The sequence below is a fragment of the Schistocerca americana genome, chromosome 3, assembly GCF_021461395.2.
Source record: "Schistocerca americana isolate TAMUIC-IGC-003095 chromosome 3, iqSchAmer2.1, whole genome shotgun sequence".
NCBI lineage: Eukaryota > Metazoa > Arthropoda > Insecta > Orthoptera > Acrididae > Schistocerca > Schistocerca americana.
In genome coordinates, this window is record NC_060121.1 from 694,751,632 (window position 1) to 694,769,033 (window position 17,402).

The 17,402-nt window shown below is 40.3% G+C and overlaps 1 protein-coding gene across 5 annotated transcripts in view; it reads right to left on the reverse strand.

Annotated features, from left to right (window-relative positions):
- Positions 1-17,402, reverse strand: part of LOC124605681 (tyrosine-protein kinase Src64B) — a 262,399-nt gene that overhangs the window by 52,698 nt on the left and 192,299 nt on the right. For all 5 annotated transcript variants that reach the window (XM_047137536.1, XM_047137537.1, XM_047137534.1 and 2 more), the window contains one exon: positions 4,498-4,757. In XM_047137536.1, the coding sequence (XP_046993492.1) occupies positions 4,498-4,757 (260 nt within the window). The remainder of the gene's footprint in view (positions 1-4,497; positions 4,758-17,402) is intronic.

Genomic DNA, 17,402 nt, shown 5'->3' on the forward strand with positions numbered 1-17,402 from the left:
GAAGTTAAATCAATTCATTTCCTCCCTCTACCAGGTTACACGCCAAAAGAACCCGTCTTTTCGAATTTCCAAATCATTTTCTCCAGACCCACGGCAGTCATCAAACCGACACCTTTCTTCAAACCCTTCAGTGTCCAGAACTCCTGCAGAGCGATGTGTGCACAGTCATCATTTTTGTAATACAGCTTTACAAGCAGAGTGTGATCCTGCATTGAGAAAGTCATGGAGAATGTCGCAGATGCGGAAAGAGGAAAAGCGATGTACCCGGCGTGTTTATACCAACTTCAATGGGTCATGTGCATGACAGGTGTTTTCATTTACGCATTCTGATACATACAGTGCCATTTATTGATCAATTTTCACAATATTTTTTTTCTTCTGACATACGTTTTCCCCCTTCTCCAATAATATTACATTACAATTTGACGTCATTCTGACCAGTGGTGTTATTTCTACAGCATTCTGAAAGTTTAATTTTAATTTTAATTATAATTACACTGTACACAGCTACATTCATATTCCAGAATTAGATACAATGTAACAGATTTCAAGCTATTTGGTCTTTTTGAAGTCTATGTGTACACAGTACAAACATCCATGACATGCATCTGTTGACCCCCACCCCCTTCCCCGTCACACACACACACACACACACACACACACACTCTCTCTCTCTCTCTCTCTCTCTCTCTCTCTCTCTCAACAATTTACGAGAGTTACTCAGTTGTTCTAATAATGCTATTGAACACTACACATGAATTGTAGAGTATGTTATTATATGATGTGGTTACTTACATTTGCGACACTGCCTTTGACCAGGTTGGAAATGTACCTAATTCCACAGCAGTAAAAGACTGTGGGTTGGTGGACCAAGCATATCATGTTCTTGTGTCATTCACTCATGAATGACTTATTGGCAGTCAGTATCCTTTAGGGATCAATTAGGCTGGAATGTAACAATATTATGAAAGGGACAGCTGCTATTCACCATATAGCGGAGTAGGTGAGCTGCAGAGAGGCACAAAAAAAAAAAGTGTCAGAAAGTGAGCTCTCGGCCAACAAGGCCTTTGTCGAAAATAGACAAAAAACACACACTCGCATGAACATATTAACACAGTTTCTAGCAGCTAAAGCCAGAGACTGAGGTCATTCTGTGCGAGTTGCATTTGGGTTTGTTAGTGTGTGTGTGTGTGTGTGTGTGTGTGTGTGTGTGTGTGTGTGTGTGTGTTTGTGTGTTTTCTCTTTTTTTGGTGAAGGCCTTGTTGGCCAAAAGCTCACTTTCCGGCAGTCTTTTTGCTGTGGCTCTTTGCGACTCAGCATCTCCACTATATGGTGAGTAGCAACTGTCCTTTTCATAATACTGTTATGCATAGTTCCTTCATTTCTATTTTTTTTTTTTTTTAATTACCAATAAGTTTCACTATCTGGTGCAAGTAGGAACATACTGGCTGATCAACTGAAAATTACTTCCAAAACAGAACTGTGAAACTGTTGCACTCAGATAAATATGCAACTATTTCCTGTAAACTGTTCTTTCAAAAACATTTGAAAACAAAGGTAACAATCCTGTAGCTCCCTAGCCATTGAATACTTAAATCTCTCTGGGAAAATATCTAGCTGTAAAAAATGTGGCTAATTGCTCTGAGCACTATGGGACTTAACTTCTGAGGTCATCAGTCCCCTAGAACTTAGAACTACTTGAACCTAACTAACCTAAGGACATCACACACATCCATGCCCGAGGCAGGATCTGAACCTGCGACCGTAGCAGTCTCGCAGTTCCAGACTGAAGCGCCTAGAACCGCAAGACCACCACGTAAAAAATATGTTATACACAGATCAGTATACTGCTAATGTAGGGTGCCAAATTCTTCACTATCTTATTTGGCTTCTAATCATTACCATATGAATCCTTACAGTTCAGAGAATTAATTATTGCCAAAATTTCCTGTCTATTAGTATCCAACAGTCAAATCTCCAACTACACCTTAAAAAAAAATCAGTATTCTGCTACTATCAACTCAGTTCACCCACATCAGGAAACGACCACTGGGGATTTTTGCATACCTCAGTATGAGTAATATCAGTAAAATCTTTACTCCTCATTTCAGTGTACTGGTGGTAGAACCTACCTGTTCTACTCTGACACTATCCTCATTATATTTCATACTGTTTTGATATTATTCTTAGATGCTATGTATTGTACTTATAAAACTCATACTTTCTACTTCTCTAGGAATAGATTAGATTAGATTAGATTAGTACTTGTTCCATAGATCATGAATACAACACTTTGCAATGATGTGGAATGTGTCAGATTAATAAAAGGTGTCTATACAAGATATTACATTACACAAAACATTACACGACACTTAATATTTTTAAATTTTTTTTATCAAAGCCTTACAGTATTTTCTGTAACAAGCTACTGAGGTTAGCTCATTAGCTTCCAACTGTGCTATAAGCTTTTGTACAACTCCCACTTTCTTTTACATGGTGCCCTCAGTTTGCACACTGACTGCCTGTCACTATAGGGATTGTATGTCATGCATCTTAGAGGAAAGCCACTTTCATAAAATGTAAGAAGTCTGTATGAAAGTATTGCATTTATCATACAAGTACTCTGAACTGTACATATTGTACCATGGAAGGTACCTTTAAATGTTGAATTAATGATTCTACTCCTAATGGATTACTGATTAAATTTCTTGCAAATCTTCCTTAATGCCTCCAAGCCGTTACCTTGTGTTCTGACAGCCCAAGAGAGAGTGCTTTCACAATACAACTATCCACCAACAAGACATCAACAAAAATCTGATCTGTTTATGTGCTACTACTTCTCTGTATTTTGGTTTGGAACGTCATAGTTGAGAGTCAATTAAATGAATAAGAGATGTGTTTCAATTGCCCCCCCCCCCCCTCCTGCTCCTCCTCCTTTTTATGAACTGTATAGAACTGAAATGGTTGCATTTTGCATTTTTGTAAGGTTTGTGCATTCTCAGGTACCTTCTGGCTGATTCCACATCATTAATGAAACATAACTAACCTATCTAAGCAGCTTCTCATGTGCTACAGTGAAGAAAGATATGATTTCCCAACATGGACCACCACAAAGGATAAATCATGGGCTCATCAGAAACAAATTTATTCTAAGTGATGCTCCATGGAGTTGAAGAATCCCTCCTCCCCACTAAAATAAGCTCAAAGCAATACCAGTGGCTTGCGAAGTTGGGCAGCTGCATTTACAGACATGCAGGTCATCATACTGCTGAAATTCCAGCCTCATAGACTGTTAGTGCCACAATCCACAGTACCACTCTGCAGGAACTGAAGCAGGTCATATACTACAAACAACCTGGACTCTTGACAGTGGGCATGATTCTTCTGACAATGCCCAACCTCACAGAGCAAGAAAAATAAGGGAAAAAATTTCACTGGGAATGCTGGGAACATCCAATGCACAGATCCAAGTTATCCCTCAATGACTTCCATCTGTTTAGACTGCTTAGAACCATCTGGATAAGCTACACTTTGAAGACAATGAGGTGACAATTCTTTGTTGCAGGCTTTCAAGGCTTTGTCGAACATTGGTAGAAAAGTTGAAATTTACAGGAGGAGTGTGCTGAAAAGTAAAATAAATTTCAAGCTACATCATTTCTCTGTTTCGCAATTTGTTAACAGTGGGGCATTTAATAGGCGAACTTTTTTAATAATAATTTACAATAATATTCTACAAAAAAATTCTAATCCAGATACCTGTTTGTACTCTTCGAGTCAAGTAATTTGGGTATGTTTTATTAAAATCTTGTCCACCTCTGCAGCTGGATGGTCAGCATGACAATGCTGTACAGAGAACTCACATTTAATTCCTATACTTCTAGAGATTTTTCCTTGGTGGGACGACTAGAATGGGGTGCACTCAGCCTCATGATGCCAACTGAGGAACTACTCAACTTAGTAGTGGCGGCTCCTTGTCATGAAACTGACAATGGCCAAGATAACGGTGTGCTCTCTTTTCGTTCTAAGTTCTACAGAGGCTGCCCTGCTAACACTCAAAGAATTAGTCTCTGTAGGTCCAAGGATAAATTGGAGACATTGACTTTTCCACAGCTGAAGTACGTTTTCGTGGCTGCAAGATAATTATTCAAAGCATCTAGAGAATTATGACATGTCAAATGCGTGTTCTACACTGTGACTCCAATTTGGACACTCTTCTAGCAAGTCAGTTTTCTATCTAATAATGAGCTTGTGGCTACAGAAAAGCCAAAAAGTCAACTGTCTATTTGACACTGGATGTGATAAATCTGTAGAGGTAGGATGCATCTGTAGAGTTTGCAAAAAAGGAGGCGCGTAATGTCAGTTACGTATTGTCTGTGTACTACGGCAAGCTATCAAAGTTTTAAAAGCTGTGTCCTTAATATCTGCAATCTTTAAATCTACACATAGGAATAAAAAGACATAAGCAACTAATTATTAGACACCACAAATGTTCTTTACCTGTGCAGCTATGTAGATAAGATCACCAAATGGAAGTTTTCTACCTGGGCCATTACGAAGAAAATCTAAGAGGCTTCCATTGCACATATACTCCTGTACAATATACACAGGTTCTTCACGAGAACATACTGCATATAAAGCCACAAGACGATCATGCCTAAATTTCTTCATTATAGCAGCTTCTTGCAGAAAAGCACCTGTTGACATTGTTCCCGGGCGCAACGTTTTCACAGCAACTTCAATTGCATTACGCCACTTACCTGAAGAAGAGAAGGATGCATTAAAATAACTTTAAAGCAAATATTAGGAACTTTTTGGTGTCTGATACTTAACTTAAAGAGTGAAAAACAGAGAATTCGTAATTCAGTCATACTCTGAACAGACAACAGCAATGGTTGGTGAACTACCTCAGTTCAGTCTAAGACCTACTCTGTTTTTCAATGTCAGTGTTTCTGATACATACATCAAAAATAAAAATCTGGTACAAATGCCATACTAAATATCAGAATACTATGTTAAATATTTACACATAAATTAATTGTTGATGTAACCTTGGCTCAAGTGTGTATTTTTATTTTATTTTATTTTTTGGCTTAGGTTAATTCCAGATTGTGATGCAGTGAGATGCCAATAAAAAGCTTATTTTCTTTATCTTGTTACCTCAGATTTGCCGGACTGGTGAAACTGAAGTCAGAAAAGAATGATACTCGGGTAAGTTTTAGAAAAATGGTAATGGATGGACAACTTGACCACAACTTTATTAATGGAAACATACTGGAGTAGTGTATAGCCTTTCAGGTAACCCTCAAAATAATTAAATACAAATAATTTTAATATAATACAGTTTTAAAACAGACTAAAAGTATAGAATAACGTAACCTGGCACGATACAGATTCCTAACCACATACAGATAGTCTTGAAAATTTCTGCTTGTGAATTTTTCATAGCTATGACAGTGTCTGCGAAATTTAAAATGAAAAATGTGGGGTGCACTCAGTAACTTTTTGATGGGATTACAACAAACAAGTGGTAAATTTCAGGTTTACTTCAGTTTCTCTTTGCAAAAGTCAACTAGTACATGGCTAACTCCTACATATATCTTACGAAAAGACCATGAAGGTAAAAATTAGATTTGAGCTGACATGGAGAATTGCCGGCAATCATGCTTACCATGAAACATTTGTGACAGAAACATATAAAGGGGATACAGCAATGGTACACAACGTACCCTCTGCTGCACCAGACAAGAAAGCGAGTTACTATTGCATTGCCATGCAGTTCTGTGCTACTGAGGTCTCTACATCATTGCGAAATTCGTTTAAAATCAATTGCAAAATTTGTACCTAACAAGCAGACAGATGGAAAAATGAAGTACCCTTCACTACACATAAGACAAAAAGAGCATATTAATATTCCACTGTCATCCAGTTCTGAGTTATGCTGAAAGTTTCAAGTCTCTAGCTCATCAGGGTAGTTAGTTTAAAACCATTTGCAAAATTTGTACCAAACAGACAGATACACAGACAAGAAAGCACTCTAATAAAATACAGTGAAACCCCGCTTTTACACTTTTCAAGGGACTTCAAAAAAATGGTGTAAAACGTGGAAAATAATGTTTTAAGCTGTAAAAGTTATGTATAGGATACCCTCTTTCACTTTCTGTATGATATATGTACATGAAAGGCATCAAAAGACTTGTCAGGGACTTGTTAATTATCTAACGAAGGTTTATTATCTAGTAAAAACTGCTGATGTAACTGGAACTGATAACTGTATGGGAAGTAGGAACATTTGATTCAATTTCATATGTCACAATCATGTTTTTGAAAGCCTGCAGCTGCCATTCATTATTTAAATAATGAAATACTGTACTAGTTACATATTTTTTTTCATGCTGAGGATGACGCATTTCAAGAACTTTTTCTCGTTGTCAAGTGCAAATATGTAAATAAGTATTTTGTGTGTGCTTGAATGTGTTTTATTGTGTGTCTCTTGCACTGGTTATTAGGTACTGTGCCACATCAGTTATGCAGTAAACCACTTACATTGTTTGTTTGTGTAAAATATATATATATATATATATATATATATATATATATATATATATATATAAAAAAACAAAGATGAGGTGACTTACCGAACAAAAGCGCTGGCAGGTCGATAGACACACAAACAGACACAAACATACACACAAAATTCAAGCTTTCGCAACAAACTGTTGCCTCATCAGGAAAGAGGGAAGGAGAGGGAAAGACGAAAGGAAGTGGGTTTTAAGGGAGAGGGTAAGGAGTAATTCCAATCCCGGGAGCGGAAAGACTTACCTTAGGGGGAAAAAAGGACAGGTATACACTCGCACACACGCACATATCCATCCACACATACAGACACAGGCAGACATATTTCTGCTTGTCTGCTTGTGTCTGTATGTGTGGATGGATATGTGCGTGTGTGCGAGTGTATACCTGTCCTTTTTTCCCCCTAAGGTAAGTCTTTCCGCTCCCGGGATTGGAATGACTCCTTACCCTCTCCCTTAAAACCCACTTCCTTTCGTCTTCCCCTCTCCTTCCCTCTTTCCTGATGAGGCAACAGTTTGTTGCGAAAGCTTGAATTTTGTGTGTATGTTTGTGTCTGTTTGTGTGTCTATCGACCTGCCAGCGCTTTTGTTCGGTAAGTCACCTCATCTTTGTTTTTATATATAGTTTTTCCCACGTGGAATGTTTCCTTCCATTATATATATATATAAAAACAAAGATGATGTGACTTACCAAACGAAAGCGTACACGATCAAAGGCAGAGCCACGTGTGAAAGCACCCACGTGATTTACCAACTGACCTGCCTGCACTGTGACGCATTCTATGTGGGAATGACCAGCAACAAACTGTCCATTTGCATGAATGGACACAGGCAGACAGTGTTTGTTGGTAATGAGGATCACCCTGTGGCTAAACATGCCTTGGTGCACGGCCAGCACATCTTGGCACAGTGTTACACCGTCCGGGTTATCTGGATACTTCCCACTAACACCAACCTATCCGAACTCCGGAGATGGGAACTTGCTCTTCAATATATCCTCTCTTCCCGTTATCCACCAGGCCTCAATCTCCGCTAATTTCAAGTTGCCGCCACTCATACCTCACCTGTCATTCAACAACATCTTTGCCTCTGCACTTCCGCCTCGACTGACATCTCTGCCCAACCTCTTTGTCTTTAAATATGTCTGCTTGTGTCTGTATATGTGTGGATGGATATGTGTGTGTGTGTGTGTGCGCGCGAGTGTATACCCGTCCTTTTTTCCCCCTAAGGTAAGTCTTTCCGCTCCCGGGATTGGAATGACTCCTTACCCTCTCCCTTAAAACCCACTTCCTTTCGTCTTCCCCTCTCCTTCCCTCTTTCCTGATGAGGCAACAGTTTGTTGCGAAAGCTTGAATTTTGTGTGTATGTTTGTGTTTGTTTGTGTGTCTATCAACGTGCCAGCGCTTTCGTTTGGTAAGTCACATCATCTTTGTTTTTAGATATATTTTTCCCATGTGGAATGTTTCCCTCTATTAATTCATATCATTAATTTGAACCCAACAATTACGTTTGTTATTGTCACTGTTGCATTTCGAAATCTTTTCTGTCATCTTATTTTCTCTTTTTGTTTTTGCCAGTAGTTTCACTTTGTATCTACCTTCTCCTTTTTACCGTAATCTACTATACAATTTTATCCCGCCTACATATACTCAATAATACATCACCCACTTCCAAACCATAACCAAAAAATTTTTTTCCGCTTTCAACACTACCACTGCTATAAAATACACCGTTTCTAGTCCACAAACAGTTCTTTCACCTATTAAACAACCATTTCGTCTAGTTCTGATAACTTTCACTTTATTTCCATTTCCATTTTTCCCACATCACTGATAATTTTTAGCCGCTTCCCACAGGTTTTAACGTCATTATTTCTTCGCCAGACAATTGTTAGCCTCATTTTCATAACCTGCCACCACAAAACCACTCTTTTTAATACATTTACACGCCGTTTTTTCGAAATTTTCCCGAATCTCTCCATCCTTTAACGTGTTTTGGCGGCAACACAACCACCTAACCTTTGTGCACATCGTTGTCTACCAACCCAAGTTCACCACAGCATCAACATAGCCCAGCTTTATCCAACACTTTTTCGACTTTTTTCACAACAGATGTCCAGTTACTTTCTCCAGTTATTTTCATTTTCATTTCAACCTCATGTTACACTTTCCACCTTCTAATACCATGTCACCCTCACAACACCCCCACAACGACCCCATTAAGTTTTATTTACATTCCCTCCGCAAACATGCCTTCACCCTAGCCAGATTACGCTCGCATATTTTATTTTCTCAGGCTTGTCTGACATTTGGCATTACCCCCAAAGGCCTTACACTTAAAGTTCCCATCTCTGGCTGCAACCCTTCCTTCCATCAGTCCCTATACCAGTTCCAAACTGAACAATCCATCGCCCTCACCCACCTAATCCTTCACCTACACATCAACTCAGCCAATGAACACACCCGTCAACTCCTATGCTTAATAAAAGTCCTCAATCTTTCCTCTCCCACATCCACACCGGCTGTTCAGAGCATCCTCCTACAGGCCAACCGCAAATTAGAACAGCATGCCACCCTTCACCTCAAAAAACTATCCAATCTCCTGGTTTCCCACCTCCGGAAAGGCAACTCACTCACCCTTCACAACCTTTCCAGCAAACCTCAACCTCCTCTCATTGCACACAAACCCAGTCTCTCCCATCTACTCAACCTCCCACTTCCAGCTCCACTCCCTCTAAAACCTCAAAATTCCAATCAACACAATCCGGAACCACAACACCCTAATTCAGTAGTTAACCTTTCCTCCAAACCTCTCTCCCAATCCAAAACCTCTGTCCTATCCAAAGGCCTCACCTTCAGCCCCACTCCCAGATTCAACCAAACAGCCCTCGTCAAAGATTTACTGTCCTACACTCGTACACTCTGCTGGAAGTATCACTTTGCCACGAAGAAAAATGATCCTAATCCTACTCCTAATGATCCAACTCCCCAAGACACTATCCAAATTGAACCCTGCCTGGAACAGTTCCGTCCTCCATCACAGCGGGACCCACCTCCTCTTCCTCAAAATCACCCTCTCCAAACCTTCCAGGAATTTCTGACTTCCAGCCTTGCCTCTCAATCCTTCTTAAAAAACCTTAATCCTACTCCCAACATCACCACTGCTGAAGCCCAGGCTATCCATGATCTGAAGGCTGACCGGTCCATCGTCATTCTTCCGGCGGACAAGGGTTCCACGACCGTGGTACTTGATCGTCGGGAGTATGTGGCTGAGGGACTGCGTCAGCATTCAGACAACACCACATACAAAGTTTGCCAAGGTAATCCCATTCCTGATGTCCAGGTGGAGCTTCAAGGAATCCTCAGAACCTTAGGCCCCCTACAAAACCTTTCACCTGACTCCATCAACCTCCTGACCCCACCGACACCCTGCACCCCTACCTTCTACCTTCTTCCTAAAATTCACAAACCCAATCATCCCGGCCGCCCCATTGTAGCTGGTTACCAAGCCCCCACAGAACGTATCTCTGCCTACGTAGATCAACACCTTCAACCCATTACATGCAGTCTCCCATCCTTCATCAAAGACACCAACCACTTTCTCGAACGCCTGGAATCCTTACCCAATCCGTTACCCCTGGAAACCATCCTTGTAACCATTGATGCCACTTCCTTATACACAAATATCCCGCACGTCCAGGGCCTCGGTGCGATGGAGCACTTCCTTTCACGCTGATCACCTGCCACCCTACCTAAAACCTCTTTGCTCATTACCTTAGCCAGCTTCATCCTGACCCACAACTTCTTCACTTTTGAAGGCCAGACATACCAACAATTAAAGGGAACAGCCATGGGTACCAGGATGGCCCCCTCGTAGCTCGAGCTGACACCGTCATTCAATTTGCGTTGCTCAAATGTTTTTAGTTTAAACATGGCACCAGTTATGTCAGCTGGCGCTCCAAGTGGCCATATCCCGAAACCCGCTAAATATGGTTCGACAAAGGTGTCACGATGATCACAACAATCACAAAACTGCATTTGCACAGTAGAAACATTTTAGAAAAGGTTGCGACTGGTCACGATACCTTCATTTGAATGAACCTAGTTACTCCCCATCAGCCACCACGCCAAGCAGAGCTTGGTAGTGGCGGGAGATACGGAACGAATTGTTCCAACTTTCTCACATTTACTGGTTCCAATCCACTGAGTAGAGAGCCCTGGTGTCAAAAAACATAGCCATGTAATATTTGTAAACACTACTGGACGGCCAACATCATACAAGCGTCATTTGTTCTCCACAAACATTTTTTCATAGTGCGTAAATGGTGGGAAAATTTTAAATATGTTCACACAAAATCAGGTGCAAATTAACATTGTGGGCATAGGAAATTTGACGGGACCAAAAAAAAATGTCGTAAACGGTGGGAAAACATTAATTCCGGGAACGTAAAAGTGGGGTTACAATGTATGTCAGATACGTAGACAGGAACTTGAACCCAGCTATATTACCTGCACCTCATTTTGTCACACAATAATTTAGCAGCCACTTAGTAGCTAAATGATAAACATATTTTCAAAATACTCAAAAGACAAGTGATTTTGATCCAAGCTCTGTACTGAAAGTCAGTTATACAGGGTGTTTATTTTCAATGAAGACATTGAAATTTCTCTAAAACTACACAGCAGATCACAAAAAGTTATAATTCCAATTTGTTTGTCTCAGAGGGATACATCCAACGAAACCACACTTGACCCACAATTCCAAGCTGTGCACGGGTGGTGGGGAGCCAAGTTTGAAATCCTGAATCGGAATCCTGGGTTTTTACTTCAGATTATAATCCTATGGCAAAATCAACATACATTTTGTCTGAAGTATTTTCTTTCCTTCACCACAGATGGCGCTGTAATCAGATGAATAGAAATGCATACACAATTGCAATTTACGACATGCTACTCAATGGCCCTTGAATATCTAATGGCATGTGGGATCCCACCTCCATGCTGCACGGGCAGAACAGGCCAGTATTTCACAACTTCTAATTACAAACCCCATTCATAATGTTGTAGTCTTCTGACATGTCATAACAGGCAGTATACTGTGACCGGATCTATTGCATCATGCACACGTACAACAGATAGCAGCTCTAAACATTGCAATACTTGCACTGTGGTTATTGCCTGCACACATACCTATCATTTGGAGAACAGATGTGCAACAGGACAATGTAGGAGAAATGTTGAGGCTGCTGTTGCTTCGTATGCCAAGAATTTTCCAGAGGAAGCTTGCTCTCATTTGTTCTTTTACAAGGCTGTGAACACCTTTATGTCTGATGGCAGTTTACAGACTGGCAAAAGGAAACGAAGCAAACATGGTACAGGAAAAGCTAATGATATAGCTGTACTAGTGGTAGAGCACCACAATCCATGGATAAGCATGCGACAATTACATCCATTTCCAGTATGTCCATAGGTAGTATTCTCACAATACTACATCATCATAAATGTTGTCCTTACCCTGTGTCACTGCATCAACAACTTCATGGGGCTGATTTCCGCAACTGGATAATGTTTTGTGAATGGGCACATCAAAAATGCAAATGATCCCCACGTTCTTTCCTGAAGCCCTATTTTCCGATGTGTCTACATTCACAAACCATGGTAGTGTTAATGGGCATAACATGCATTACTGGAGTGTAGGCATTCCCCGCTGCTTACAGCAACATGTGGTGTGGAATCATGGTGAACAAGCTCATTGGTCCATATTTTATGAACAGAAAATTGAACAGACCCAAATATCTAATATTTTTGGATCAGGAACAACTGGTACTACTGCAGGATGTTGCCCTAGAAATTCAACAACATATGTGGTTTCAGCATGACAGTTGCCCAGCGCATTACGCAATTGAAGCACGGAAGATATTAGACCGTGTTCACACTTGTGTGTGGACTGGTAGAGGTGGCTCTATTAAGTGGCCCAATAGGTTATTGGATTTGACGTAACTGGATTTCTTTCTGTGGGGATATTTAAAAGATAAGGTACACCAGCAAGTGCCAACAGGCCATGAAGACATGGTCGACCACATCAGAAATGCCAGTGCAAACATTCCCGCCAATATGCTTCTGGCCTGTGTATAGTCATTTGAAAATGGATCACAGTGTCCACTGAAGTTGGCAGTACTACGTTTGAACAATTACTCTAATTGGAAAAGTAAAGTAGCATTCCCCTAGAGCCATGGCCACAGTGCCAAATCGAGTAGTCCCCCGTTCAATATGTCGGAGGAATACAACATTGGGAATGGGGTTTCCAATTAGAAGTTATGAGATAGTGGCCTGTCCTAACATCACAGCACGGAGGTAGGGTCCCAGGGCCATTGAGCAGTGTGTTGTAAATAATGATTGTGTAGTTTTCAAGATATTTCAATGTCTTCACTTAAAGTGGGAACCCCTTATAAGCAAACATAAAACTGTCTCCTGTTGCAAGGTTATGTTGGCTGATATGAACATGAAGTTATGTTGGCTGATATGAACGTGCTTTCTCACAAGGACAGATAGAGCAGAGTTACTACCTTCTGTACTGTCAAGTATTCATGTTTAGGGTGGCACCAAAACAGAAGTAACTAAAACTCTTTTCAGGCTGTGTAAAACCACATCTTTTTACACAATGTGAGAAAGAGAGGACCTAATACCTCTCTTATTTCTGAATTTTCCCCACACTCACAGCAATATAACTAGTGCTGCAACCCTACAGTATCCAGAGTGTCTTTTATGTAACCCTACAGATAAAAGTCACAATGTGTGAGGTCTGGAGACCTGGGAAGCCACCATGAAGTTCATCTTCCGCTCCTTCTCTTCCAATCCAGTGTCCTGGAATGGCGTCACTTGGGTAACGTCAGATGTACTTAGAGACTTTATAAATTGTTGTATTTGTTTCTGAAACAGAAACTATCTGAGAACATGAATAATTCCATTTATCACAGCATGGATGACTCCTGGGATCCAAACAGAGGATTCCACAACCTGGGGTGTTGGCTCCAATGAGAACCACAAAATTATCTCTGTTGATCTATGCAACATGGCAGACACATACAGACTTCAGGATCATTACTAATGTTATAAAATTTTTACTGCACATACATGCATGTGGATGTCATTTCTTCTTATAACACACACGAGGTGCGCCAGTTACAACCTGTGTCTTACCATGCCTTTTTGTCTTCTCCGTACACTTCCCATGGTAGCGAAAATACAGTCAATATGAATTGCTATAAACTATTGTGGTAGGCAAGTAAGAAGGCAACAGTATGATGTGTTCTGCACAGAGAGGTGTAATGCATTCTGCACAGAGAGAAATGGCATGTACTTTGCAGCATCACCATTGTGTCCTCTATCTCTATTCCACATCTCACACTGCAGCCATTATCTACCCTGGTAACTGATGATGTTGTGGTTAAGTGTTACAGCAGTCCACTGCTTCTGCTGCTGACTCTACCTACAAAATGTTATACGCTAGTAAAGCGACCGCTGTCACTTATTAACATTATATGTATCGTGTTTGCTTTATGTCATCCACACTGAACACTAAATTGGCTAAGCACCTTCGCTATACCTAAACTAACAGTATGATGATGCTATTGGGCAGAGTGTCACATGGTACACTGATGGTTGCCAAAGAGTATTACCCTACAACCTGCCTTATATGGACAACAATATAATAACTGTTCAGCTTTCTGCAAACAAATGGAAACTGCACTATTGCAGGCTCATAAAATATTTCAGTGTAGTGATTCTTTTACATATTCTCTGCATATTTCCTTAAGATTTGATATTTCTTTCATTCAAAACTGGTAAGTACCAAATGCTTTGAACATCTACCCTTTATCCAGACAATTTGCAGTGTACTATAATCGGTGTTATAGCATAATAAATCGTAATCCTTACACATCACTGGTTTCTTGATTTCAAAATCTGAGCATTCCTTTTTTTCTGGTAGGGGCGTTGTCTTGCTATTAATGTCAACAATGTCCATGCACTACTGATCATATGCATGTATATGAATGGAGAGTCAATGTTCAGGTTTTATCAGGAACTGTTGCATGCAGTCGTGTCATGCATAAATTGTCTGAAGAGTTTGCTTCTTAAGTGTTGACGATGCTGGTTGAAAGCATAACTTCAGTTGGCAAGGTTTACTCAAAGAAAGGTGCACACAATTATTTATGAAATCTGTGAATGAAACAGCACTGAAAATGTTGTTCAGAAACTCCCACTGGCGGAAAACGTTACTCTTCAAACAGCTACGAAAAGACTTCTGTGAACAGTAATAATGTGATAAATTAATTTGGAAACACAATGCAGGAATGCAATTTACCATGAAAGAGGAATAAGCTTATCTGTTAATACAAATGTGGTTGAGGTGGCCAGTATTAGGAAGTGTGTTATGTGCCAAAAAAAATGGTTAAAATGGCTCTGAGCACTATGGGACTCAACTGCTGAGGTCATTAGTCCCCTAGAACGTAGAACTAGTTAAACCTAACTAACCTAAGGACATCACAAACATCCATGCCCGAGGCGGGATTCGAACCTGCGACCGTAGCGGTCTTGCGGTTCCAGACTGCAGCGCCTTTAACCACACGGCCACTTCGGCCGGCTTTATGTGCCAAAAGGTCAATAAATCACAGCAATATGATTTGCACTACCATTGTTTCAAAGTGACTTTTTTTTGTTTATAACTAAGGAACCTTAATATTTGTAAAGTAATAGAGACATGTGCTTCTTGAAGTTTTCCCACATGTTCGGATTGGCAACTTGGTCATGTTCATTTAGTAATGAGGTGTGTTCTCGCCGTAAAGCAGCACATTACTTGTGTCTGATAGCTGCAAAAGTTAATACATTAAGAAAGTGTGGGAGCTTTACAGATGGCTTACCATGCAAGCACTACTGCTTTTAAATGAAGTGACCAGTGTAAAAATGCTCCTATTGGAGCACAAAAAGGTTAATATGCTTCTGTTTAAAAGACACTGACTGAAAGGTGGGGTGACAGCTGCCTCAGTCTACCTTCCTTGACAGGAAAGTGGGGTGCCAGCTGCATCATTCTACCTTCCTCAGTACCTTTAAAAATTTTCCCTAAAATTTCTCTCTATTCCACATCTCACACTGCAGCCATTACCTACCCTGGTAACTGATGATGTTGTGGTTAAGTGTTACATCAGTCCACTGCTTCTGCTGCTGACACTTCCTACATATTCGCACTTTTTTTAACACGCAGCTCACCTCTCATTCCCAAAAGCTTCCCTCACTGCAACTCGCTCACATACAATAGTTCTTTGCTGCGAGTTGCTCCCACTTGCCCATTCTCTCTCACTCATTAAGCCCAACTCATTGTCATTATCTCTTTGTGTCTCTCTAACTATCATTTTCTCCTGTCACACCCACAATCTCCTTCATTCTGTCCTACTGCTGCTGCTGCTGCTACTGTCTCCTCTCGCTGTCAGTCTCCCTCTTGCTCTCTCTTACTGCTAATGTTTCATTCATTCCTTGCAATTGCTGCTGTCACTTTCTCCTTCTTAAGTCTCTCCCACTGCCATTGTCTCCTCCACTCTTTTCCTACAATTGTTCTGTCACTGTTAACTATGTACCACTGCCACCGTGTCCCTCTCTTTTTCTCACACAGCCACTGTCCCACTGACATTATGAATATACTTGCAACTCCCTATGTATCACTCACACAGAGACTCCGAGGACGAGATTAGATTAATTACAGCATGCACATAGGCTTTTAAGCAAACATTCTACCCACATTCAATATGTGAGTCAATCAGAAAGAAACCCTAACCCTGTGCCATGCAGTTCACAGTGGTTTGTGCAGTATAGATGTAGATGTAGAATAAGATGTCTCCTTCACTCTTTCTATACTACAATCACTGTCTACTATCTCCCAGTAATTATTACTTTTCCATCACTTCCCCACTCCCACTGTCTAAATGTGCTAGCCAAAATTTTTGGGAACATTTTTGAAGCTGCTGAGGGAAGGTAGAAAAAGGCAGCCGGAAACTAACTTTTCAGTTAGAGTCTTTTAAACAGTTGTTAGGTTTGTGTTTTGTTCTACTGACTTTCAAGTGTAAATATGTCATCAGTAAATGAGCAGATCCAGTAAATATTTTTCTGGGAGCTTTGCTTGGTAAAGTGTCCACATACAGTAATGCAGGATTCAGAGACCTGAGTTCTGAGGATATAACTAAAGAAGAATTCGTAGACAAGCAACTATCGGTGGAATTAATTGCAAATAAAACTTCAACACATACATAAAAATGGTAGGAACTAGAGAGGATCCCACTTAGTAGCAAAACCTAATATCAGTCACCTCCAAACAACAGTCAGCTGGATAAGATAGCACTCCTCAACTTGATAAGGGAAGTCAAGAGAAAGCTGCGAAAGAATCTAAGGAGAATCATGAGAAATTAAAAAAGGAGTTGAAGTAAATCAAAAAGAGAGCATGAAAGGATTAGAGAAGAAATTAAGAGAGGAAATAAAATCAGCATTTAATGAGAGTTGAGAGGAAACTGTGGAGATATTTTTGGAGTGTAGAGAGGGGATCACAAAGGTATTTAAAGAGAGCCTAGAGAAGAATCGTGCAGACACATGTAAGGAAATGCATGATGCACATATTCTTCTTCCAAAATGGTCGATGTCAATGGAGCCAAAGTTGAAAGCAACACTGGACATAGACTTGTTAAATGAAATATCAACTTGGATGTCTGCTGCTGCAACCTTAGATGATGAAATAGTAGCATCTTTACAGATCGTCATAGTACTGAATCGGATACTACCATTCTCA